The sequence below is a fragment of the Oryx dammah genome, unplaced genomic scaffold, assembly GCF_014754425.2.
Source record: "Oryx dammah isolate SB20612 unplaced genomic scaffold, SCBI_Odam_1.1 HiC_scaffold_3, whole genome shotgun sequence".
NCBI classification, from domain to species: domain Eukaryota; kingdom Metazoa; phylum Chordata; class Mammalia; order Artiodactyla; family Bovidae; genus Oryx; species Oryx dammah.
This window is the reverse complement of record NW_024070187.1, coordinates 97,096,975-97,123,976: the sequence shown is the minus strand read 5'-3', so window position 1 is coordinate 97,123,976 and position 27,002 is coordinate 97,096,975. Positions and strand designations below refer to the sequence as shown.

Sequence of the window (27,002 nt, the reverse complement as noted above, 5' to 3'; positions counted from 1 at the left end):
CTGTTACAGTGATCCTGTAAATGCTCTCTGACAAACACAGAAAGATGGGGTGCCTAGAAGAGCTTGTATTGTCTTGATGACTTTCTGTGTGATTATATGTGAGTCTTTCACTCTTTTCACTGTTCCCTACTGAATCTTGAGGGATCTGAAAGTTTGGAATGATAGAGGAAACACCATATTCATCTTGATACTTCTTACATGAATTGCTTCCTATGTGATCTGTAATGATGTCTCATATGATAGAATTTAATGTTTGCACAGCATCTGCAACTACCAGAATTTAGATGTATTTAGATGTAGTATTTCTACAGACAGGAGAATAAAATTCACCTCTTAAGAGATGTTGAACATTTTTTCTCTAGTCTACAATTAACACTGACAGATCCTTTGTGAAACAACCAGTTGAAATAACAGATAATTCCCTTAACAGCTACTTCTATCAGTTGGGTAAAATTGGAGCATTACTGTTTCAGAACTCAGTGAATATAGCGACTGTGACTTTGTCTTTTCTGTAGCCATTGTTAAACCTAGTTAGAAAGAGTATAGCATTTTAGTCAAAAGTGAGGCTCTGGGTTGAAATTCTGGCTCCACCAGTGGCTTGGGTAAACTACTTAATCTCTCCGCCTGTTGCCTCATCTTTAAAATGGAAGGAATAATCACATCTATCATGTGGGTTTGTTGTCAGGATTAAGTGAGATAACAGTAAGGTAAATCCTGGCATGAAATGCTTGATGTATGTTGTTCAAGTGATCATTAATGTAATCATAACTAAACATTCTCTTTTTTTCCCCAGACATTCAGAAATATATTTCATGCTATCAGCTTTTTAGGTGAGTAGTAAGAGCAAGTCAGAAATCCATTGTGAAAATTATTATCTGCAAGTGAATCTTTAAAACTAACAAAGTATCTTAGTTACAAGTTATACTTGGTGGTACAGATTAAAATAAAGACTTTTTAAATACCTGAAAATTCACCTCTTCATTTTGGCCCTGTCTAATAGTTCTTTCTCTGTATTTATCTGCTTCCTTCAGCTGGTCCTCACTGCCTCTCCCAGGCACTGATTTGCCTTGAGGATTGTTCTTGCTTCTCCCACCCATCACCTCATCACATACTATAAACTCAGTGACATGTTCTCATGCATCAGCAGCAGCCCTTTTTTCCTGTCTTTTTATTCCGGTTTTGCCTCACTTCTGTTTTTTTAATGTTACTTTTTGTCTATTAACTAGTTAGGTTCTTTATCTAACCTGCTTCCTGTTGTTTTTCAAGGGTGGAAACCTACACTCTTAACCCTACAGATAGTAGTTGTACTCTTAGTCCTGATAGGCTGTGATATTGTTAAAAACTTTTCATTGAGGTTTATAATACATAGAAAAGTACACAAATCAATGAACTTCCATAAAGTAAGCCACTATAATCATAAAACAACATGGTGTGGTTTTGGTGAAATAGCTTTATGGTTTATGTAAACGGTACGTGACTGTCTTAGAGTCACACTGTATGCACCATTTCTGAGGTTGTCTGAGAGTTGCGGTGGAGCAGAGTGTTAGGGTGAGAAACACCCCTGGAGGCTTAGTGTGGTCTTAAACTGCTGTACTGGAAAGGGGCACAGCTCCTCTGTGTTGCCTAATATACAATGGGTATGAGAAAATACCTTTTGAATGAGGGATTCTTGGTGGAGATTCATAAAGAGTACTTTCTTGAGGAACTCTGGGGCAGGAATGGATTAAGGAGGGAGATTGAAAAAAAAATAAGTGATTCAGTATCTCCTGGCAACCACTTTGCATAATTAGACCAGCTTTTAAGAGTCTTAGAGCTGAGGATGCGGTCTGATCCAGTGATAAGGAACTCATGCCTCAGCCTTTTAGGTTTACAGAATTGTGGGGCAGGGGACTGAATAACTAACAGGTGAGCAGTAGAGCAAAACTAGAAGAATCCAGATTTCTTAAGTTCTAATCCTACAGCATGCTGTACTGTTTCTCTCTTGTTTTAAATGATACAGGTACACGTGTTAAAAACAGTCTTTCAATACCATACTTCATGGAATCCGGGCTGGATAAGCCTTAGCACTCAGTTTTGTATTCTCATATGCAGGGTGGCAAACTGTGGCCCCATGACCTGTTTTTATGTGGCCCTCCATAAATAACATATTTTTTAAGAGTTAAAATGATGGACAAATATGTAACAGAGACTGTTCTGCAGAGCCTAAGGTATCTACTTTTCTGGCCTTTTTACAGCACAAGTTTATCAACACTGCTCTGATACATTGTTTCTTAATGTTTTCTACTGAAATATACTGATTCTCTTACCTCAGAAATCTGGAAAACAGCCCACTGAAGCCTGAAACTGAAAGTCAGTTAAAAAAAAATTAAGCAGTTTAACTTGAATTCTACTGCACAGTGTATTTCTATTTTTAAAAATGCCCCCTTTCCCAAAAGCTTCACATAAATTAGTGCTTGCACAGAAGATGTACACTGTTGTCCTGCTGTTTGTTTTACACTCTGGTATGTTGTCTTGTTCCCCAGTTTGAGAAGCTCAGAAGTGGATCATCCTAGAGAAAACACAGGAATAAACTCTTGTATTTAGATTTTTCATGTTGGAATGAATAGGTGAGATGGAAGAGTCTGTTCAGTGAGTTGAACTGTTCCCCTTTAGAGGTAGAACACTTTATTTTGTCTGTTTTGTAAGTTGAAAAAGTATATTGCCTATTAGGATATATTTTTTCACTTTTATGTAGCTGAATTTTTTCAGTGTGCAGATTAGAGTTACCAGTAAAAGCCTATTACAGTGAATTGTATTTGTCAGGAATTTGGCATAACAGATATCTCATCATTGAAAAGAATACTGTTGATCTTGGAATGGAAGTTAAAAAGGAGGAAAATATTTCCCAGCCCTGGAGGGGAAAGAAAGCTGAAAGTCAGTGCTTTAGAATCTTATAGAAATACTTTTCACTTCTCCGTACATTTCCTATCTATATTTAACATTCCAGCTATAGAACAGAGATCACTAAACTAATACCTATCCCCTCCCCGACCCCCCCAAAAATCAACCAACTCCTAAAGCACTTCTGTTAATTTAAGTATAGCTTTTGGAATTAGCAATAAATAAATTGTTTTCTTTTTGATTTGCTTCATTACAAATTCTTTTGTATGTGTCATTTTTGTAAAAAAAGTTTTAGTATGTAAATTGTGAACTAGCTGTGTGAACTTACAAATACCTGTATTTAATGGGTAGTTTGTTTTGTTTTAGGTTAAAAAAAATGTGGTGCCCATACTTATCCCTTGAAGTTTCTCCCTTCCTTTTCCTTTCTAATTGCTTACGGACCACATATTTCTACCACTTTTAAGTCTGTTCATTTGAGAGCTTTCTCTCCTATTTATTTTAGAACTTCATCTAACAGGTAAGTCGGTCTGTGAATGTTGGGTTGTTGGGCTAGGAGTAACTAAAGTTAAAAGTGCCAACAAAATCATCATATTTTTAGTTTATTTCAAACGCCTTTAATTTTGTCTTTTATAGCTTTTATAATTCTTCTGGTGAAGTAAATGAGCAGGCGCTGAAGAAAATATTATCAAATGTCAAGAAGGTATTCCCTGATTTACCCTTTCTCTTTTTGTATTATATATATTATTTTAAGCTCCTGAAAATGTGTAATACTTTGACAAAACTTTCAAGCAGCATTGTCTTCACAAAGTCTTCTGTAAAGCAGGTGAGGAAAGACTTGTTCTTTCCAGAAATTCAGAGGGGTTTCTCTGAAAGCAAAGCTAGTCACTCAGAGTCTTCATCTTGCTCTCTCCTTCTCCTGGCTGTTCTGGCTTACCTAGTGTCTCGCTTTTCTCCATCCCCACCATGCCCCTTCCCCCACCACTTATCACTAGGGACTCACGCCACTGCTGTCCTTTCCCATGGCTACCGTTATTTTCTGCTATTGCACGGATGGTTTCCCACACAGCACCTAATCTGGATCCTCCCCAGCCTGCTTGGTGTTCAGTTAAAACTTGTTGAATGATCAAAAAACATTTTTGTCCAAAGACAACATTTTTTCCTGGTACTTATTTCCCCTTAAAACTTCTTGATCTCTTAGTCGAGAATAAAAGTAGATTTAGTAAAAGAAGTTTCTTTCAGAAAGCATCCCTTGTTGAAAGTGTTTGAGCTTTTCTTCCAATTTTATTTGGGTATTTAAAAATGTGCTTGTAAATAGCGAGGACATGGAGGAACCCTAGATGTCCATTGACAGATGAATGGATAAAGCAGCTATGGTACATATATACAATGCAGTATTATTCAGCCATAAAAAGGAACGCATTTGAGTCCGTTCTAATGAGGTGGATGAACCTAGAGCCTATGATACAGAATGAAGTTAGAAAGAGAAAAACAAATATCATGTTAATGCATATATATGGAATCTAGAAAGATGGTACGGATGAACCTATTTGCAGGGCTGCAGTGGAGACGCAGACACAGAGAGCAGACTTATGGACACGGAGGGGAGGGGAGGAAAGAGCGTAGGATGAATGGAGATAGTCACATGGAAACATACACTACCATATTGAAAATAGATAACCAATGGGAATTTGCTGTATGACTCAGCAAACTCCTACCTGGGCTCTGTAACAGCCTAGAGGGGTGGATGGGGTGGGATGGGGTGGGATGGGGTGGGAGGGAGGTTCAAGAGAGAGGGGATATATGTATAACTGTAGCTGACTCATGTTGATGTATGGCAGAAAACAGCACAACATTGTAAAGCAATTATCCTTCAATTAAAAATAAATTTTAAAAAATGTACTTGTAAAAATGTTTTAGTTTTTAAATAAAAGTAATTTTAATTTTCTCAATTTAAACACTCAAACATTAAAATTAGTTGCTGAAACTGTCAGAGATCTCCAAAGTGGTTGTTTTTCTCTTTTAGTACTACGTTTCCAGTAAATGAGATTTTTTCCAGTTTGAAGAAAAAGGTTTAGTGATACTAACAACACATTTGTTTAGCATGTTATAATTTACAAAACCCTTTCATATGATCTTAATCTTGCAATGAAATCTGTGATAACATGCCTGTTGTATAAATTTCAATTAAAAGCTATTGGCTTCAGTTTACTTCCTTAGCAAACCAAGGATCCAGACAGGAAGTTAATTGGTTTTCATTGACATTTTCTTTATTTAAATTCTGACTAAAGATTAAGATTTAAGATATAAAATGCCATAAGAGACCTAGAGGAAGTTAAGAATTTTTCCTTTAATCCATATTGAATAAAATTGTAGTGATGTTCACTGAATGGGAAGTAATCTAACTGCAAGTCAGTTGGCGCACTATCTATAAGGTTAAAGCATATTCTTAAGTGTATGTTTTGATTATTTAGGCCCCAAATCTTGCTGAATATTAAGCCATTTTTAAGATTGTCAGTTTCATTACTTAATTATGACAGTAAGACACATAATAATTGTAACCATGAAGGTATACACCTGATATATTATTTCTTTCAGGATGTGGTTGGTTGGTACAAATTGCGACGTCATTCAGACCAGATCATGACATTTAGAGAGAGACTGCTTCACAGAAACTTACAGCAGCATCTTTCAAGCCAGGAACTTGTTTTTCTGTTATTAACACCAAGTATAATAACAGAAAGCTGCTCTACTCATCGACTGGAGCACGCCTTATATAAACCTCAGAAGGGGTAAATGTGGGCCAGTTACTGGCTGTTTTCAGATAACAGAAAAATGCGCTCAGTATTTTCATTGTACTTTTTATGGCTTACTGTTTTTGTATATTGGCATTAGATTGTCACAGTGATTCTTTTTGGTCTGTTTTAACATTGGTTCTTTATAGATAGGAAAAATGAAGGTCGGATGAGGAAATTAGAAGTCCAGTATGGCAACCTACACCAGTATTCTTGTTTGGAGAATCCCATGGACAGAGGAGCCTGGTGGACTACAGTCCCTGGGGTCACAAGAGCTGGACACGACTTAGCAACTAAACAACAGTGGAATGATGACTTGAGTTTCTGACACTGAGAATTTGCTGTTATTTGCCATAAGGTGGAAAAAATACGCATGCTTTAGGTATCAGTTGCTAAGGAATATAATGTAGAGCTGAAGCCTGTGTACCTGAGCAGCTTTTCTCTTGACCTCTGCCAGGAAACAAAGTGTTTCTTGTTCATCCACCAAAATGAGTTAATAGGACTCTCCACAGGAAATATAGACAGCATTTTCACAGAGTATGAAAATGAAGTTCACAGAGTACCAATGAAGAGTAATTCTATCATTCATGAAAGACAGGATGAATCGCAGTGGTAATACCTTATTTTCACATGTGCTGATCAGTTAAAATAGCCATTAAAGTATTTTTTCACACAATAATCTTACACTATGCACATCTCCCAATTTTTAAAAGCTATTTGCCTCAAATCAATAAATTTTTTCTTGCGTAAGTAGTAAGGGATGGGGTTTGTTTTTTAATCTTGTAGGAAAAGGTAGTCTACACTAATAACTAGATGCTAGTTTTTCACTTTATTTTAAATTTATTTTTAAAATTTTTATTTCTTCAGACTTTTTCATAGGATACCTTTAGTGGTGGCCAATCTGGGCATGTCCGAACAGCTGGGTTATAAAACTGCATCTGGTTCCTGTACGTCTGCTGGTTTCAGTCGAGCAGTAAAAACACACAGGTGAGATTCCTCAACTGCTTTCCCACTAAACTTAACTCCTACTCATTTTTTGAAGTTAATTTTTTATTACACAAGAGAATAAAAATGAAAGGAAAACTGACTAATGGCCACATTTACTCAAGGTTACTTAAGTAAACGATTTAACTTCTCTGTATTTCCTTCCAGCATCTGTCCATTTGTCAAATATGAAAGGGGGTGGTAGTGTACAGCCTACATACTGTGACATATTTACTCTTAGAATAAGGAGCTAGCCCCAAAACAATAATTTTCTAAGGCAGCAGTTCAGATTATAAAGGTGAAAAATTAGATTGTATATTAAATTTAAAAAATGAGGCTTTAGTCAAGACTCACACTGTTGACTGTGGAGCTGTAAGTTTTGTGAGCAGTAAGGGAATAATGAATGTCAGGAATCACAACACTGGTACTGTAGGGTACTTACTAAATGTAAATTTTATGAGACTAATGAACTCGATTTTATTTATCTTTGTGTTCCCACAGTGCTTAAACAGTGCCTTATTGAAGTTGAATACCATGTTTCATTGATTTTAAGACACAAAGTTTTATATTTATCTCAGTTGGGAGTTTTATAAAACATGCCTTAGAATTGTTTTTCTTTTATATATATATGTAATGTTGCTTTTTTCAATCAATGATGACTTGAACTTAGTAAGATAACTGACTGATGGCATTGCCAAGACAGATCCGTCCTCTACCCGTCTCCTTCAGTCTTTCTCTGCTTTCACTTAACCTCTCCTTTGAGTCCTGGAAATAGTATTTAGGAGGCTAAAAAGTTTGCTGAGGGGAAGATAGATGAACTAGGTTTTCTGGTTGGTTTTGCTATATACAAATAGGTTAACAAAATTGTGGTCCCTGCAAAGCCAATAAAAACAATCTTCTATTGTTCCTCAACTACAAAGAAGTTTTTTCATTGTATTATTAAAATGAGTTCTGTACATTTGCCTGGAAGAAATGGTAATTTTTTTATAGCTCTGAATTTTTTAAAGAAGATGGATCTTTAAAGGAGGTGCAGAAGATAAATGAAATGTATAGTTCTTTACAAGATGAATTAAAGGTAAGTTAAACATTTAAAAATCTCTTATAGAACAGACTTGTGGACACAGTGGGGGAAGGAGAGGGTGGGATGAATGGACAAAGTAGCACACACACACACATTACCATGCAAAACAGATAGCCAGCGGGAAGTCGCTGTGCAACACGGGGCTCAACCCAGTGCTAGGGACAACCCATGGCGGATGGGGGTGGAGAGGTGGGAGGGAGAGTCAAGAGGGAAGGGACATGCACATACGTATGGCTGACTAAACCAACACAACATTGTAAAGCAGTTAATTATCCTCCAGTTAAAACATTTTAAAAATCTCTTACAGCGTTCATGTCACATTGATCACTGAATATATACTCAGGGACAGCTTCATAGCTGACTAGACATAAGTTTTTGTATTAGTTTAGCTTCATTAATGAAGACCTCCATCTCAGTGATCGACAGAAATAAAAGTTCAGTCTCATTCACATTGTGTCTTGGCTGCATCTCTGCTTCTGTTCTAAATGTCATCTTCATTCTGGGGTCCAGCCCTTATGTGGGACATGTTCATCTCATGACAAAGAGAAAAGAGCAGTAAAACTGGTGGAAGTTCACAGCAGCTCTTAGAACTTCTGCTCAGAGCTGGCATGTCACCTACCTCCACTCACATTTTACTGGCCAGAGGCTACCATGGTAGTAGGCAGGGATATATGACCCTTTCACAGGATAAAAAGGGAAGCAAATATTTGAGAACAAAACAGTCTACCACAGTACTGAGCTGTCTCACTGTGTCCACTCAGGTCCCTTGAGAAGTAGACACCAACATGGGCATTCAGATGTGCAGGTGGTTTGTTAGGCCTTTGAAGAATACAGGGGAGAGCCCAAGAGTGGCAGGGAGACTTGCCATGTTAAGTCTGACACCTGGGAGAGGAGATGGGGGAAGGGGGACGAGGGGGGTAGGAAGAGCTGTGGACTCCATGGCCAGAAAAACTTCAGCCAGGTGATGCAGAGTCTGAGCAAAGGTGTCCTACAGGAATAGACTCATGCCCTCACTGTGCTCAGTCACTGGCTGAGAGAGGCCCAGGGGGAGCATGACCTCAGCGCACACCAGCAATAGAACTAAAAGGATAGCAGCAGGAGCCACCGGCTAGCTCTGCTTCCTGCAGATGGGGATCTGAGTAGCATGCTCCGTGGCCACCGTACTCATCAGTACAGCGCACGCAGAGAAACGGGGTTAATACGTTTTACACACGAGTAATACTGTACTCTTATTTTTAGTATGAACTACATTATAGGAACTTTAGAAAACAGAAGCGTCAAGAATCTTACCACTGTAACTGCACTGTTTGCACTTCATAACATTCTTCAGTTTTCCCCTAACACATACATGCTTTCATACTGTGCACAGTAATGGAGACATAGAAATTCATATCATGATTTTTATTTGATGTATCATTAATTTCTCATATTTTAGTTCCTTTTAATAGTATATTTCTTACAGTGGTATATTAGAACTCAAATGTTAAAAGTACCAACTTGGGCTAATTTAGAGAATGGAGAGGTCTGTGAGAGGGAGAGACGACAGGTCAGTGAGCCTAGGAAGGAACTAGAACCAGGAGCTCGGATGCCATCTGGACTTCCTATGTCTGCACGCTGGGTTCCTTCCCAGTCTCTACCGATCTTGTTTACTCAGCCACTGGCTGACCAGAGAGCAGCTAACCTATAGCTTCTGCGTTTAGACCTCTTCTGTTTTGAGAGATTGGGACTTGCCAGTTGGCTGTTGTAGTATTTCTGCTTGGATCAGGTTGGTGAAAGGTCACTGGTGAACTCTTAAGGGCAGGGTGTGTAAGTTCATAAGTAGGCTGGGTAGAAGTGCCGTAAAGTATGCACTAAAACAGGCTTACTACACTGTAATTGGAAATTAGTTGCTTTTGATCTGTTACTGAGAACCATCATCATATGTAAATTTTTCTTATTTAAGATATATTCCCAAAATGAAATCACTGAGTCAAAGGGTGTTAGTACTAAAAAAAACTGATGACACATTAAGACCACTCTGCATTTCAAAAAGTTTTAACAGGAATTAAAATCATCAGTTTTATTTTGTAATAGTAAAACAATTTACTTTTTTTTATACTTATTGTTTCTTAATGTTAGGTTTGCAGTTAACTGTGCATCTCAAAATAATGTTTCAAAGCAAGTTAAATATCTTTTGTCTGTGTATTATCTAGGAAATAACTTGAATGATAGAACTGTATAAGTGAGAACTTATTCCTTCAGAAAACTGAAAAATGTTAAAGAGAAATAATCAATGTTATATACTATGAAGGATTTTGTATTGTTTGTGAACCTAGACAGTAGTAACAATTTGGAACTTTAGCTGTGCCCTTAAATTATTTTATTTTGCAGAGTATATGCGAAAAAGTAGAACACAGTGAGAGAGCTGTAGAAAAACTACTAAATGATGTAAACAGATTAAAAGGAGAAATTAAAAAAAGAAAACAAGCACAGTTGCAAGCAACACGTAAGTAGAAAGTTCACGTTATCACTACGTTCCTTGCTTTAAAGAAAAATTATCACTGATTGGAATTACAGATGAGGTGACTGCACTAACTGATGACCTTGCCACCTGAGGATTAAAAACAACTTCTACTAATACTCTTAAAACCCACCCAACAAAGAACATGGTACTACTGTAGCTATACTATCTTGATATTAAGAAATATAACTTTAATTTCTTATTAGGATAGTGTGACGTACAAATTTGGGATTACCATTTTTCTTAATTTAGGTCTGGTAGAATTCTTTAAAGTCCTTTTGACTTTACTTACAATTAAATACAAGAGCTTTGTAGTACAGATCCCGTATGTTGAACTGTTTGTTTGCTTGTTTAGGAGAGAAGAATGTCCAAAAAGACCCTCAGGAGAACATTTTGCTTTGTCAAGCTTTACGGACCTTTTTTCCGGATTGTGAACTTCTCCATTCATGTGTTATCTCCTTGAAAAATAGGCGCATTTCTGCAAGTAGCTGTACTACCACCCACCCTCTCAGTGGGGTCGACAATCTCACCCTAATGGTGGAATACACAGACTTTCCTGAAGCGAGTCCAGCTCGTAGTGCCCTGCCAGTGACCAAGCGGAAAGCCTCAGACATGGACGATGGGTGGCAGTTCAAGAAGTCACGGCTGGGAGAGATACAGAACAGACCCTCTAAAACATATACTAATAGTGGTAACCAAGAGAAAGCATCCCCAGTGAGCAGCCCAGAAACCGATGAAGAGATTGAGAGAATGAAGTGTTCTGGTGAATATCCACAGTCTCCTACCTTCTGATTCTTTGGGGCCCAAAGGATATTTTTGATCAGCTGAAGGGGAAAGCCAAACGTATTTTATTTTTTACTGTGTTTAGCTCTTTTGCAGTAACACATAGGGAAGTTCTAGTGCATTTATTTTATAAAATACTTTAAATTGAATCAGTCCAGAATTTGAGTACAGAACAAGCCTGGTAATGCCGTGTGTTTGGATCAGCACTTGTTCAGTTAGGTGAAAAAGCCCATTAAGTGGGACTCAAATGATACATATAAATAAATGTGGATGGTGTCTATCACAGAGATTTCATTTTAACATAAAGCAGATATATATATTCATTTGTCAAACTTTTGTAGTGCCAGGAACATTTTTATGGATGTATTGGAGTTCCTGGGCTTCCCAGGTGCCTCAGATGGTAAAGAATCTGCCTGCAGTACAAGAGACCTGGGTTCAGTCCCTGGGTTGGGAAGATCCCCTGAAGAAGGGAAGAATACCCATTCTAGTATTCTTGCCTGGAGAATTACATGGACAGAGAAGCCTGGCAGTCTACAGTCCATGGGGTCACAAAGAGTCAAACACAACTGAGCAACGAACACTTGGAGTTCCTATGTAAATCACACCCATTACTTATGTAAGTCCCAGTTTTAGATTCTTTAAAGAAATTTGCAAAGCAGCCTAAGTACAAAATGCTACTAGGGTTTTTTCATTTCCCATTCCCAATGTTGTTTGTCTTAACCACACCTAATTTGACTTTGCTAGTTGTCTTTAATCAGGTCTCAAAGTTTACTTGGTTTTCACTGCAGTAGTAACTTTTTAATGCTTATATTCATCAATACAAAAACAGAACTGACAGGCAACAAAATAATTCTTGCTAATACAGAACTCAACAGGTAAGAGAGAGTTGTGGGCTTCCATGTGGTTTTTAAGGATGTAAAGCCCCTGTTCAGTGAGTTGGTTAAGTGGAGGTTGGTTAAGAGCACTTTGATGGTCTGGTTTTTGTATGTCTTTTCTGTAACTGAATTTCCCAGGAAGACACATCACACAAAGCCTTCATGTTTTACTGTCCGGGTGAAATGCTGAACCCACACGTTGACCATTGCTCTTCCATCAGTGACTTCCTAAGTGATTTTTTTTTAGCTATGAATGCACTGCCATGTTTTATTTATGTGTTAACATACATTAGTTACTGTGGGGCGCTTATGGAGCCCACATAGTACCTGGGATGATGTGTGCAAATCATGAGTTGCTGTTGGGATTGCTTTACTGGTTACATAAGAAGCGCGGGACAGGAGAAGAAATAGGGTTCTCTCTGAACCCTAATTTTAAAATAAGCTGATGTCCCATCCTTCAGGGAATGAAAAGGAAAAAAACAATGCTTGTAAGACATATTTTTCTCATTATTCTCTGTCTTGGGGGATTTGTTTGTATTACTGGAATAAGAGACATAGCACAGATTGCCTATGGATCAGCTTATTTAGAGGACACTACTAGTTTATGATAGACTAGTCCAGAGCTGAGTGTTGGGTCCTGCGATGGACTGCACCACTGTCCATCCCCAGGTGACATCTCTGCAGAGAGAGGACGCCTGGTCCGAATCAGGCTGGCTTACCTGCTTGTTAGGAAATCTTTGACAATTTCAAATCTACACCCTGTCCTGTGGGATTTGTACGTTACGTGAGCATTCCACTGTCCTGCACCCATACTCTACAATCCTGTTTACAACACAGAATCTGGGCACACAGTCGAGTTCGAGTACAAGTCAGCCCTGCCGTGTCTGTAGTGTGCTGTGTGAACTGTTTGGGAGGCCAGGTTTAGGTGAAGACCCCACAGTAACGTATGTTAAATGTAACAAGGGTTAACATTTTAAAATATATGTGTGTGTAAATGTGACAAGTGTTAACATTTTAAATCTGATGTCCCTAGTGAACATTCTGATATGAAGAGGAAGCTTCACTCCTGAAACACTTTCCTCATGATTCCAAATTATTATAAGAATTAAAAACATAATACTTTATAGTTTCACAAGATTTAGCCTGTTAGTTTTTCTACTCAGTAGTTATTAAATCTTATAGTTTGAGCCAGTATTAGCACCACACAACCACTTATTGCAAAACACATTTATTGATGATAACTTTATATAATTTACTCCCTATATTTGATGTTACAAACTTTAGGGTCTTTGAGATAGGCAGGATCCTTGTAGGTAACTGGCATAAACCCTGTGAAGAGAGAATGAAAGTTCTTCACAAAAGACAATGAACAAAATCTTGTTCAGCATAATTCAGTGTTTTGGATGCTCTTACCCAATATTTGAGCTCTCTTAATTGCTTTTGTGATTTCTTTTTGTTTCTTCCCACAAAGACCTATAAAAGAAAATACTTTCTTATTCATAAAAAAATATCAGTATTCAAAATGCATGGCAATTATGTCACAGAAGGGCTGGAAAACTGTATAGAGCCTGAGAGTAAGTATCTTGGACTTTGTGGGCCGCAGTCTCTGTCATCATTAATTCTGCTCTTGTAGCTCAGACTTGTGGAAACTTAGCTATTTAGCAGGTGGCATATCTGATTTGGCCTGTAGGCAATAGGCCCCTGGTTTCTCTACATGTTGGCACCCTATAGTTAACTGAGTATAAGAAGATATGCAAAATAATTACCCTTTTGGCCTCAGAAGAGACTTTCTCAAAGTAGACATAGTTTTGGTCTAATAGTAATTTGTGGCAATATTTGAAAATCTGCCAGTCTTTTTTTTTCCTTAATAACAGAAGTAGGCTTATCTACATTTAAGTTGCTGTAATAGAAAACAAAATACCTGTTATGTGCCTTCCATAAATGCATCCAGTAAATGGAGAAATAAACTGGGATAAAAGCTGGTTTGAGTTATATTTGGAAAGGAAAAAAATTTTATGTTAATACACTTGTTATTCAACCTTGTATAAATTTCAAAACACAAACCTTATATCACCTTCAAGCTATAAAAGGCTTATTAATAAATTTTAGACAAACTTCAAACATATGAATAAAAACACTGAATTATGTTCATTCTATTAACAGATCATCTTTAAAATAACCAAAGTAATTGTGAAAGTTAACATCTCTTTCCCAGTGTGTCAAAAAAAAGTCTATACAACAGATTAATGAGCATGTTCTTTCAGTGCAAAAGCTGTTTTCTTCACTTTTCCACAGATAACTTTTCTAAAGCACTGCTGCTTATACCAAGGTACAGAACATTCCAACTGTCATGATAGACTATCCCATAATATCAGACTACAGTGAGGTCTTCAAGATGTACAGGTATATCAGGCCATTTGCTGTTACTTATGTTTTATTAATCCGAATACTTGCATTTTACAGTTTCTTGGGTTTTCTCCCACCAAAGAAGCTATCACTGTATATGACTGTCAGTATACTTAACTCCGATACCATCTTCTCCCCCAAATTTACCACTTTTATTTTATTTTATTTTTTTCAAATTTGCCACTTTTAATCTGCTGAGCACTCGACAACAGATAAAATGAATTCAAAATAGTGATACTGGTGGTGAGGTACAGATACCAACTTCAACACAGGAGCTTTTCCCTAACTACTCAACTCCACTGACTGAGAATCACTGCCACAGGGAGCTACTGTTAAGAGGTTTGGGGCAAAGAAAAAACAAGAAACACTGAGACGATTAAGAGTAAATGAAGGACAGCCCAGAGGTTCCGATTTGAATAAAACAGATGCCTTATACATGCAAGTATAACCAGATTTGAAGTTATCAAGCTGCTGAAACAGTCACCCCTACACAAAGCCTATTATAAAAACTGACTTGGTTCTCTACTGTATTAATAAAAGAGCAAAAGTCCCAAATCAAGTATCACAGTGAAGTAAAACCAGATCTCACCTGTACATTCTTATAATCTACACGTTTTCCACACAAGATACATTTTTTCAGAGGCTCCTTATAAGGATTTTCCATTGGAATAGGCTAGCATAAAGAAAAAAACAAAAATCTGATAATGTTTTTTGTGTTAACTTTGAATCAAAATCTTAGGGTACCACATTTAAATCTCTCCAAGGGACTAGTTCTGCCTTTCTTACTGTTAAAATGAATAAATAACAACAGTTTGACTTACAAAAGAAAAAGTTATTTCTGAAAAAGACCATTTTAAAGTTTGAGTGTACTCGTATATATTTTGTACAAGGATCTTGTTTTAGTTTGGCTAAGGAGGGATTAATTGATGGAGGACGATTCTGTGAAATATACAATCTGGGGGGAAAAGGGTTTATAGGAGGAAAATAAAATCTTCAGTAAGTGATTAAAAATGCTTTGCTAAGATTGTTAGGTGACTAAAAAGTCTTATACTTAAAAACAGCACAACAAATAAGATATGCAATTTTTAAACTAGTATAATCTCTGAATCCACCCCTATATTTCTCTAGATGTTTTACTGATATTTTTGTGTTACAAAAAGACAATGTCCCCATGTGTGTGCTAAGTTACTTCAATCGTGTCCCACTCCTTGTGACCCACTGACTGTAGTCCGCCAGGCTCCTCTGCCCATAGGATTCTCCACGCAAGAATACTGGAGTGGGTTGCCATTTCCTCCCCCGGCGGATCTTCCCAGCCCAGGGACTGAACCCATGTCTCCTTATGTCTCCTGCACTGGCAGGTGGGTTCTTTACCTCTGTCACCAGCCCCAATGTCTCCACAGCTTACTGTAACACTATACAGGTTTATTGTTTTTTTTTTTACTACAATTTTATAGTAGTATAAAATTGTTTTATAACAATTTAAAACAGTCCTGGACTGTTTTATAAGTTTGTGTCAGCCTTTTTGGTTTTTCTTTGTTCACTACTGCTTCTAAAGCTTCCATCACAAGGCCTCCGTCCTAAAATCACTTTAGGTGTCTCCAGTATACAGCTTCTGAATCTAGAAATGGCTTTGAAGTCTTGAACCCCTGTAGTTGTACGCAAAACTTCAAACAAATGGGGCTTTGTGCCTTTTTCTGAGGAACCCTTAGCTTTCATCAGAGTCTCACTGGGATTTAAGGACCTAAAGAGAAGCTCTGGTAACGTCATTTACTCTCTTGACTATGGTGTGAATTAGATGACCAAGATGGATGCTCAAAGGGACTAGAGGAGTCTTTTCATTTCTTCCAATTCCTCAAATGTTCCTAATTCAACTTACATTCAACTCACGTGTAATGACTATTTCTTCTCTATGTGTTCTATGTGGTCTGCTGCTGCTAAGTCGCTTCAGTCGTGTCCGACTCTGTGTGACCCCATAGACGGCAGCCCATCAGGCTCCCCTGTCCCTGGGATTCTCCAGGCAAAAATACTGGAGTGGGTTGCCATTCCCTTCTCCTTTATGTGGTCTAACTAGTATCAAATTGTCTTTGTATGTAGCAAGAAAAGCTATACTGCCTAAATCCTATGCTAGTACTTGAAATCCATAAAAAACATACACCTACAGTTTAGAAGAAACTATTTAATGTCCTGACATAAACCTTTAATGACTAAGATAAAAATAGAATTGAATTTAAAATGAGGACAGGGAGTCAAGGTATGGGTAAACTTTGTACAACCCTTTTGTTGGACTTCCTGCAATTACAGCATGCATCAAACTACCTTTTAAAATTCCCAAAGCATGTATCTAGAAAGAAAAATATGGTGTTACAGAAGCTCATGCTTCTTGCTAACAATCTAGGAATTCTCTTACTTCAAAGTTCACTTAAGTGACTACTCATCAATAAATTACAATTTTCAAACTCAGATTAATGATTATCATCTTAATTGTCTTTGTCTTTCAGCTGAACTCTGTTCAAACAGCTAAGACATAATCTGGTCTTAGTTGCAAATGCCTTATTAAAAGGAAGAAAAAAATTCTTACCAGGTCCTCACTGCTGGTTACCTGTTTATATTGTGAACACCTTCTCCACAGCACTGCAATTAAAAAGAAACAGCAACAAAGTATTTTTTGTTAGCTCAGCATCTAAGGAAAGATTGTGTTTCTGTTGAGGCAAGATGAACTAAGGGACACAATGTAAAAGGTTTATATTCATTATTACTAACAAAGTAAAATAAAGGGCCTTTAGGTTTGAGGCAGTGGTGGACTTAGGATAAAAATGCTTTCTGGGGCGTTGGGAAAAGGGCATATACACCCCGAGCCATACAACCTCTCACCTGTTCCTGAAATGTATTTTCCCTTCTCTCCGTGGGTAAGGACAGATTTTAATGCAAACTGAAAGGCACTGTCATACCAAAGGGAAAATGAAAACACACTCTACAAAAAAAGCACAAAGCAGATAAAAGTGCAGAAGTGATAGATTCCGTGGCCTATGTCACAATTTCGCCCTGATCTGGGGCCCTAGGATATCTGCGATTTGCTCCTAGGTGACTCTGAAAATGCTCCTTCCTTACCAAGTCTACCTGAAGATCTTGGGCGAGTCCCTGCCTCTTTTTGAGAATCGCTCCTCGTACGTTAAAACACTGTACTGGACGACATCTCACGCTCTCTTCAGCTTTAAAATACTAGTCATTTAAAATACGGGCCATTACAGATGCCCACTTTTTTTGGAGAAATAATCGCCTAAACACCAGCGTCCTTTAGCTAACAGCGACGACTCCAACGACCTAAGTAGACCTAAACCAATAGCTGCAATGCTACAAAAAAGCATAGGATATGGAGACTTTACCTGCACGAGTCCCGGGATTTGTGAGGCAGACAAAAGCCGTTGGGAAACGTGTAAACTTTCTCTTCCCTAGCCCACCGAAAAGAGCCGCCACAGCAGCCATAGTTCCTTGCTCCTCCCTTTCCTTTCCTGTTTCCAAAAACGTCCTGACAAGTCCCTTCCGGTGTACTTCCCCTAGCGGCCCGCGGACTCGGTTCAAAAGTTCCGCAGTTTGCCGGGAATCAAAGAGCGGGTGGGGTTTTCAACACGCCTGCGCAGTACCTTCCCTTTCTCCTCCGCCCGCCCCCTTCCCCGCCCCCCACCGCTTGCCGAGCCACTCCTCCAGCACGCTTAACGATTGGATGAGGAGAGGGCGGGCTCCGAGGTTTGTGCGTCCGCTTTCGGTCTCAAAGAGGTCCTTCCCCAAGGTGGATGGAGAGGGGAGCGCAGCTTCCACCTGTTGCTACCCTCCCCTTGTGGCTGCACTTACCCCTCCACTAGGGGGTTGGCGGCTGGGTCACGGGGAAAGAAGTTGGGGCTGGGCCCTCAGGCCCTGCCATGGACGAAGGTGGTTCCCGCATCCGCAGGCGGGTGTCCGTCCGCAAAAGAAACCGTCCTAGTCTAGAGAGCGTTTTTGCCGCCTCCCCCGCGACCGAGCTTAAACACCGCGATGAGGAGAAGGAGGACGAGGAGATGGTGGCCGGGAGCCGGCGGCGGAAAACCGTGGACGTGCAGCCGGTCGAGGTACAGCTCCATCACCTCTCAGATTCCCCCGAGTTCCTCGTTCTATTTCTCGCCTTTGGAGTGATGAGACATACCCAGGTCCCCACTGCGCATGCTCACTGAAAGGCGGGGAACTTGAAACTCCCGAGTTTGGCCGTTCCCGTCCCAGGTGCAAGCAATTGACAGGTCATCTACTAGCCTTCTTGGGCTTACCTCATCTTTATTATCGCTGTTAATCCTCACTGTTAGCCCCCGTAGATATATATAATTGTGAAACATAGACCTTGAGACATAAAAAGGAATGGCATGACACAAAGTCCTATACTTCCAAGTTTTTCTTCTCCTTGTACCAAAAGTACCCAGACCTGTTATGGGCTTTGTTAAGCTATTTGCTTTATCCAGGTTTTGCAAGAGAAATTAGACCGAGAAGTTAAGAAACTACACTTCCTATTCCAAATCTTGTGTTCTTAACCCCTTCACTAAGCTGCTACCCCCAAATTATCTCTTCTGTTTATAGACTGTCCCAAGTCAGACTTTCCATTTCAGTTCTATTCTAAGAACAATCTTCTTGGAGTGCCCAGTGACACAAGCATGATTTTCTTGCAGGCCAGTATGGCACCCCACTCCACTACTCTTGCCTAGAAAATCCCATGGATGGAGGAGCCTGGTGGGCTGCATTCCATGGGGTCGCAAGAGTCGGACAGGAATGGGCGCTTTCGCTTTCACTTTTCACTTTCATGCATTGGAGAGGGAAATGGCAACCCACTCCAGTGTTCTTGCCTGGAGAATCCCAGGGACGGGGGAGCCTGGTGGGCTGCCGTCTATGGGTTCGCACAGAGTCGGACACGACTGAAGTGACTTAGCAGCAGCAGCAGTGTCTGCAGACGGGACGGGAAACAGTACGGGGGTTATCAGAAGCTCCTAGTGGGATGATATCCCTCCCAATGCGTGGCCGTCGGTCTTGCTACCATTTTAAAAGATTTAACGGTCGCCTAAGAATTAGGATCCCAGCATCACTAGGAGTACAGTTGATGTCAGTCACTTAACGTCTCTGGGCTTCCGTATCTCCATCTGTAAAATGGAACAATAGTATCTATTTTATAGGATTATTTACATTTAGGTCTATGATCCGTATGTGACCATACAATTATATACCTAGGAGAGCTTTCAGCTGAAACTTTTATTCTTAAGCTGGACTCCACGATAAATCTTTTTTTGTTTTCTTTCCAGATTATTGACAGTGAAGAGGACATGTTTGGTGACTATGATAGCTTTGCTGAGAACTCTTTTTTAGCTCAAGTTGATGACCTGGAACAAAAGTATTTGCAGCTTCCTGAACATAGGAACCATGCTACAGACCATGCCACTGAAGACCTTTGTTCAGAAAGCGATAAACTTAACACACTGAATGTTACTGCTGTAGATGACTGTACAGAATTAAATATAGATGACCGCACAAAGAACGAGAGCAGGCATGAAGATGTCTCTATTGAACCTGAAGCTGATATTTTGTATGATGTACCTTCTTCTCAGGTTTTATTCTTTGAAAATTTGCATAACTCTTCCAGTGGTTTGGGTGGTCCATCTACTGAAGAAAAGGATTGGAACTCATCCTGTCCTAAGACTGTGAATGAGGAATTGCTGGTTAATAGCAGAGAGCAGCCCCAGCAGACTGTTGAATCCTCTTCTAAAATCAGAACTAGTTCAGATGCAAGTAGGAGAAAAAGTCTGAAAGATCATCTAAAAAGTACCATGACTGGAAATGCCAAAGCCCAAACACCAATATTTTCTAGGACTAAACAGCTCAAAGATACTCTCCTATCTGAAGAAATTAATGTTGCTCAGAAAACAATTGAGTCATCATCAGATGACCTTGGTCCTTTTTATTCATTACCCAGCAAAGTGAGAGATCTTTATGTTCAGTTCAAGGGAATTGAAAAATTATATGGTAATGTTTTTTGCTGGAATGAAAAAACATTTACCCTCATTACCATAATATTGGTGCAAATCAGTAGAAAAAAGATGCGTCCATGGCCCTATTTCTCACCTTAAATCAAAAACTCGTCCTCTCAGCTTTCCATCCGTATCCTGCTGCTGTTGAACTTTTCTTCCCTTCATGGCCACACTGCTCCAACCTGTTATCCTTGCTGTCTCCTTTTCCTCGCCTCAGATAATTCCCAGCCCATTCCATGTCTGGGTTCTGTGTTGTCCCTTATTATATAATGACTGGGGTGTAAACCCAGTGAGACTTTAGTTCTTCCCTGACTTCTCAGTTGCTTACCTAACACAACTGACCAGACCCTTCCTGAAACACCCATTTCTTGACATTCCACTCCTGGTTTGTTTTTTTTCTAATTAGCTGGCTGCTCCTCAGTCTTCTTAGGTTCCTTGGCTGACTGTTAGTTTGCTACCAAAACTTAGTTGCTGAAATTCCTTTGACTACTCATGTCTTGAGTGAGTCAGTATTGATATCATTAATTAAAAATAAACATCTTTAAAGACATCTTTAAAGTTAGGGTTTAAATGCAGAGAAATAGTAGTAATAATAGCTGATTTGTAACGTTTTTTCAGAAACCCTGACTCCTTGCATATTTTCAAATGTGTCATTTTAGACAAAGGAAGGACACTTGCTGCCATCCTGAAAGAGCATCCTATCAACAAATCACTTCATAATTACTTCTGAAACTCTTAAGTTAGTATCATGACCCACCTGAAAACATAGGTTCTTATCTCGGGGGGGAAGACATTGAGGTTGGAGAAGTAGGACTATAGGAAACAAAGTCTAATACAAGGTTTTGCAAGAGTCTAACAAACTAAATTGTGAGGTTTGCAGTTCAAGAGCTAAAGGTGTGTATTGTCCTTGAAGTCGATGTTACTTTTCTGCCCTACACTTATTTTCCCAGCACCTTGTTCTATGTTTCATCTGCATCTCCTGCCCTCAGGACAAGACTCTTATCTAACTCATCTTTTTCTTTTTTAAAAAGAGTTCTTTTTATTTATTTATTTATTTTTGGCTACACTGGGTCTTCATTGCTGAGCGCGGCTATCTCTGGTTGCAGTGAGTGGGGGCTACCCCCTAGTTGTGGTGTGCAGGCTTCTCATTGCAGTGGTTTCTCTTGTTGCAGAGCACAGGCTCTAGGACCCATGGGCTCAGTAGTTGCGGTTCCCGGGCTCTGGAGCACAGGCTCAGCAGTTGGGCACGTGGGCTTAGTTGTCGCACGACATGTGGGATCTTGGGGATTGTCAAGCAGCAAGCTGATGATGAGTTCTGGTGCTGTCACTTGACCACAAGTTTTGTACTCTGAGGCTTCGTTCCTGATTTGTTAAAAAGGGATAATAATTTTTTTGCTGGTTATATTGTGTTAAGAACTTGCCAAGTTGGACTTTGGTTATGACGGTCAGTAATTATATATTGTTTGCTTTAAAGTAAGAACTTTAGTAAATACTTTTTAAAATCTCAATATTTGTAAATCTGCTGACGGTATGACCAATTTAAAGCATGAATATGTGTGTTACTTTCCATTGAGCTAAAACAATGCTTCTCAAAGTGCAGTTCCTAACTGCAGCATCAGCATCCCCTGGAAATCTGTTGAAATACACATTCCCAGGTCCCACCGCAGCCCTCCCAAGTCAGCACCTTGGGCTGGGATCTGGCATTCTGCTCGGATAAGCCCTCCTGATCCTGATCTGCAGAAAGTTTGAGAGCTCCTGAGCTGGAGAACTTCAGCCTTATACAGTACTGTTGTTTTTGCCTTTTAGGCATAGAATTACATTCTTAGTGTTTTATAAAAAATATTGGGAACTAAATGTAATTTTTTTTAGTATGTGAAGATAAATGTTATTTCTAAATATTTGTCATTTTGGTCATTTTATACTTTAAAACCCTTGAGTTGGATAAAATATGGACATGTAGTTTCACATAAACATCTGCAGTTTGATAACTAATGGGTGATACTAGCCTAAAGTATTTTCTAATATTTAGGTATTAAATATCCAGTGTATTTAAATATTTTTGAAATTTTTTTATCAAAGCATAGTTGATTTACAATGTTATAGCAGCTGTGGAAAAACCCAAATGAACTTTGCAGCCTACTCAACATGTTAGTTTCAGGTGTACAACATAGTGATTCAATATTGTTACAGCTTATATACTCTATTTAAAGTAATTACAAAATAATGGCTATTATTTCCCTGTACTGTAAAATCCTGAAATACTTTTAAAGGAAAAAATACATAAGCATTTGCATATATTTCAGGCTGCAAATAATTAGTTCATATGATTGTGTAATAATTCAGTCTTTACCCTGTTACAAGCTCTTTGTTACATAAACAATGCTGTGGTGAACATCTTGCACATAACCTTTACACATGCACTTGCTTTTTATTTCTGTCAGTGTAGAGTTCTATAAGCAATACTGCTAGATCAAAGGCAGCATGCAATTTTATGTTTGTTGCTGATAGATTGCTTCCCAAAAAGACTGTAGCAGTTTATACTTTCATCACCCACACACAGAAGTGCCTGTTTGTTCCCGTTCTAGTCAACTCTGTATTTTACATGTGGGGGGCTTTTTGTTTAGGTAGTTATTTAATGCTTTTTATTGGATTATTTCTTTTGCCAAGTGATAGGTAACAATAGAGCATCTTTCCGTGTATTTATAAACCACCTGCGTTTCTCCACACTGTGAAATGTCTTATCATATCTTTTGCCCATTTTTCTAAAGGTAAATATAGTGCACATTTTGAAGACTTTTGATGATCCACATTGTCCACTTTTCCTACAAAGTACTTATACTAGTTTTCACATTTTGTTTTGAATCTAATATGATCCTTTTCATGAATTCCACCTTGCTAACTTGTGGAAACTCTAGATTTTGTTGTTTAGTCACTAAGTCATGTTTGACTCTTGCAACCCTATGGACTGCAGCTCGCCAGGCTCCTCTGTCCATGGAATTTCCCAGGCAAGAGTACTGGAGTGAGTTGCCATTTCCTTCTCCACGGGATCTTCCCAACTCAGGGATCAAACCGATGTCTCTTGTGTCTTCTACATTGGCAGGTGGATTCTTTACCACTGAGCCACCAGGGAAACCCTAGACGTCGTGGTTAATAACCCTAGTCTTTCATGGTTTAAGCAATTTCATCAGTTTAAGGATTTTTTTTTTTTTTTTTTGGCCACACCAGATCTTAGGTGCAGCATGAGGGATCTTATCCCCTCACCAGGGATCAAACTCAGTCCCCCTGCACTGGGAGTCTTAACCACTGGGCCACAGGGAAGTCCCTCTCATTGGTTTAAAGTGGTATTGAGACCATTCAAACCAGCTCCCTGTGAAAGCTGGTTGAATAGTCTTTCTAGGTTTGTGTAAATTCTCTTTTTTTTTTTTCCCCTCTTGGCTCTGCTTCTCTGTTGGGTGAATGAGGAAGGGAAGCTTACACTGTCTTTACCGAACATTAAAGAAAGACCTTAGAATTCACACAGATTCTTGAAATGCCCCTTAGCCCCTCTCATGTCCCAGGTGATACTTCTTGTCCAGCAGGCCTGCATGCCCAATGGAATCTTAAACCTCAGTCTGCAGCTGGCAATTGGGTAAACTAGTTGCCCACCCCACCAACCAGGCCTGAACTAGTATACACACCATGCATTGGAGATTTTTCAAATTTATATATAGGTACATTTATTACTATGAGAAGATGCTACACAGTGTAGGATTTGATTTTTTCTTCTTATAAAACTGTAGAAGGGAAAAATAAGGCTTTTTCTTTTTTTCAATTCCACAGAATGGCAACATACTTGCTTAACATTGAAATCTGTGCAAGAAAGAAAAAATTTAATATATTCCTTGCCAACAAGTGGTGGAAAAACCCTCGTGGCTGAGATTTTAATGCTACAAGAACTGCTATGCCGGCGAAGAGATGTTTTAATGATCCTACCATACGTGGCAATTGTTCAAGAAAAGGTGTGATTTTTTTTTAAATAAAATGGTATTTGTTAATGTTATTTTGATGTTCAGATATGAAAACTAGAATAAATGGAACAACTTTTTATTGACTGAGAAGAGGTAGCCTTATTGATGGAGAATTATTATTTTTAGGATAAGAAGCAGTGTGGTGTAGTTACTAAAAATCTCTTCTAATACTAATTACCTGTTTAAGAAAGAGGTTTTTTCCCCCTAAACTTGTGAATTAAACTCCATTTCAAATGTTCTACTGATATTTAGCATGCTTTTTCAAGCAGAAACTAACCAATTATTTTATCAAAATAAATGAGTTATTCTGATGTTTTTTTAATATCAGAAAAGACAATTAAAATTTATTTTTACATTTATTACATAGTTTAAAAGTGGCATTCATCTGCAAGGGTCAATACATTAATTATGACATTTCTTAGATGTATATGTTTTAACTGTAACCTTATTCCCATTGATTTATATTAAACGCTATTTTAGATTTTTTTAATCCCTATGAACATTTAATAATTAGAGTTCTTATTTATCTGACTTTTTAAATTTATTTTAATGTTCTAGATTTCAGGTTTGTCAAGTTTTGGAATAGAACTGGGTTTCTTTGTTGAGGAATACGCTGGAAGCAAAGGAAAATTTCCTCCAATTAAAAGAAGGGAAAAAAAATCATTATATATTGCCACTATTGAAAAAGGACATAGTCTGGTGAACTCCTTGATTGAAACCGGAAGAATTAGCAGTCTGGGTCTGGTTGTTGTAGATGAGGTTGGTTACTATGTTTGTTGATTTATTAACATTTTTATTATACTAACACTTATGTGTATCTGTTTGATACCTTATGAGGATGAGTAATTTAATATATAGACAGTATATAGATGAAGGCATTTCATGCTTGGTAATCTTAAATTCAGTTTTGTGTCAGTTGTTTCTTGAAGAGTGAATATATGTCCATATGTTCAGTTTTATAGTAATACTGACGAATTCCTGATCCCAGGACATTGTCCTAGGGATAACTTCAGTAAATTAAAATATCAGTGAAATAATGTATATGTACTCTAGTTGGTACATAACTAAAATGCTTGAGTTATAAAGCATACATTGCTTCTTCATTTCATCAAATACATGCTTGTTTTATATAGGTGTTATATGCAGATTTCATTTTATCTTTTTTTTTTAAATCTCAAAGTTGCACATGATTGGTGAAGGAACCCGTGGGGCTATACTAGAAATGACTCTGGCAAAAATCCTCTACACCAGCAGTAAGTTTTTTTTCAAATGTGGTCACTAGTTGATTTATAATTGAGAAACCTATAAAAGACTTAATCCTATCACTAGCTAGATTATGTAACCTAAACTAAGATGCTTAAGCTTTCTGTCTTAGTTTTTTATTTCTAAAATAAGTTTATACATTTTTGTTGGATGCATGAGTAGAATCTTGAAGATAAATGAAGTTAGCATTTGAAGATGTCCCCATCAGTATCCTCCACTTACTAGCTCTGTGTGCTTAGGCGCATGACTTAACCACTCTTTCCTCATCTGTAAAATGGGCACAATAATGGTACCAACATGATGGGATTGTTGTAAGAATTACATGCTGTAACACATGTGACCAGCACATTCAGCCATGCTCAGCACATAGCACAGTAAAGGTCTGCTGCTGTTGCCATCATCAATATCATTTAAAACAATGTCTGTAAATAGTCACTTTAAGGAGCTATTTTGCAACATCAGATAGTCTCTAAATGTATATAAAATATTTATTCTAAATGTCTTCTCTATTTTTATATACTATTGCAATAGCTTATGTATTTTAATAGTTTATAGAAAATTATTAATCATAAAGGTCAGATTTTAAGAATTATTTTTAAAATTCTGATAACAGTGGTATTTAGGCAGATTGTAGCAATTTATAATCATTGATTAAAAAATGTTTACTGAGTACCCACTGCATGTCAGGCCCTATTTTAAGTGCTAGGGATGTAGCAGTGAATAAAACAAAGTCCCTGCCTTTATCAAACCTGTATTTTAATGAAAGTGAACAGATAATAAGCAGATAAACAAGAAAACAGTGTGTCAGATAGTGACAAATTCTACGGAAAAATATAAAGCAGAGGAAGAAAGGAGAATGATCATCTACTGTCACATCCAGTGTACACTGATAGTTCTTGTCTTAATTTCTTTTCAGTATGTGAGTATTCATCATTCTTTTTTCCTTTGGGTGCTGAAGCACCATTCTGTCTTCGTTTCCCTGTTGTCTTTCTGTGAGACGGATCATGTGTTAGCACTGAGAGGTAGAACAGCATAATGGCTAAGGGCAGACTCTGCAGCTGGATTCCAATCCTGGCTCACTTTTAACTTTGTATGTGACCTTGGGCAGGGACAGTATATGGTATAGTAACTGTGCCTCTTTTTCCTTGTGCATCAAAAATGGAGGATAGTGATAGAACCTTCCTCACTGACTCGCTGTGGAGACAGTGTGAGTCAGTCTTTGTAAAGCATCTAGCATAGTACCTGCACATAATGGACACGTGTTTGCTGTGTACTTATGTGTATACGTATGTGCACTGCTGCTGAATACTTATGTACACTGATGCTGTATACTTATATGTATTCTTATGTACACTGCTGCTGTGTACTTATGTGTATACTTATGTACACTGCTGCT

The 27,002-nt window shown here is 38.3% G+C and overlaps 3 protein-coding genes across 10 annotated transcripts in view; 2 read left to right on the top strand and 1 right to left on the bottom strand.

Annotated features, from left to right (window-relative positions):
• The window catches only part of ABRAXAS1 (abraxas 1, BRCA1 A complex subunit), an 18,833-nt gene extending 4,955 nt beyond the window's left edge, over window positions 1–13,878 (top strand). The window contains exons 3-10 of one of the 4 annotated variants that reach the window (XM_040237252.1): window positions 794–830; window positions 3,247–3,397; window positions 3,514–3,580; window positions 5,476–5,669; window positions 6,540–6,659; window positions 7,647–7,731; window positions 10,108–10,222; window positions 10,593–13,878. In XM_040237252.1, coding sequence (XP_040093186.1) covers window positions 5,521–5,669; window positions 6,540–6,659; window positions 7,647–7,731; window positions 10,108–10,222; window positions 10,593–11,029 — 906 coding nt within the window. In that variant the 5' untranslated portion in view covers window positions 794–830; window positions 3,247–3,397; window positions 3,514–3,580; window positions 5,476–5,520 and the 3' untranslated portion in view covers window positions 11,030–13,878. Of the gene's footprint in view, window positions 1–793; window positions 831–867; window positions 2,607–3,246; window positions 3,581–3,634; window positions 3,704–5,475; window positions 5,670–6,539; window positions 6,660–7,646; window positions 7,732–10,107; window positions 10,223–10,592 lie in introns of those variants that run through there. The other 3 variants (XM_040237250.1, XM_040237253.1, XM_040237251.1) reach the window with 3 other exon arrangements.
• Window positions 13,108–17,952, bottom strand: MRPS18C (mitochondrial ribosomal protein S18C). The gene is made up of 6 exons (XM_040237254.1): window positions 17,685–17,952; window positions 16,880–16,932; window positions 14,891–14,974; window positions 13,817–13,874; window positions 13,309–13,368; window positions 13,108–13,224 (listed from the first exon to the last, which is right to left on the bottom strand). Exons 1-6 carry the CDS (start codon window positions 17,782–17,784, stop codon window positions 13,148–13,150), a joined length of 432 nt encoding a protein of 143 aa, XP_040093188.1. The 5' UTR covers window positions 17,785–17,952; the 3' UTR covers window positions 13,108–13,147.
• Window positions 17,953–18,000: 48 nt separating this feature from the next.
• The window catches only part of HELQ (helicase, POLQ like), a 41,849-nt gene continuing 32,847 nt past the window's right edge, over window positions 18,001–27,002 (top strand). For 4 of the 5 annotated variants that reach the window (XM_040237245.1, XM_040237246.1, XM_040237244.1 and 1 more), the window contains exons 1-5: window positions 18,001–18,404; window positions 19,614–20,331; window positions 24,156–24,334; window positions 24,902–25,102; window positions 25,524–25,596. In XM_040237245.1, coding sequence (XP_040093179.1) covers window positions 18,219–18,404; window positions 19,614–20,331; window positions 24,156–24,334; window positions 24,902–25,102; window positions 25,524–25,596 — 1,357 coding nt within the window. In that variant the 5' untranslated portion in view covers window positions 18,001–18,218. Of the gene's footprint in view, window positions 18,483–19,574; window positions 20,332–24,155; window positions 24,335–24,901; window positions 25,103–25,523; window positions 25,597–27,002 lie in introns of all 5 variants that reach the window. The other variant, XM_040237248.1, reaches the window with a different exon arrangement.

Excerpts from the sequence above, each read along its gene's own strand:
- MRPS18C (XM_040237254.1), bottom strand. The coding sequence starts at position 17,784 with ATGGCTGCTGTGGCGGCTCTTTTCGGTGGGCTAGGGAAGAGAAAGTTT. Across the intron at positions 16,933-17,684 it reads AAATCCCGGGACTCGTGCAG|TGCTGTGGAGAAGGTGTTCA; the intron begins GTAAAGTCTCCA and ends TTTTAATTGCAG. Across the intron at positions 13,875-14,890 it reads TAGATTATAAGAATGTACAG|CTTTTATCCCAGTTTATTTC; the intron begins GTGAGATCTGGT and ends AACTCAAACCAG.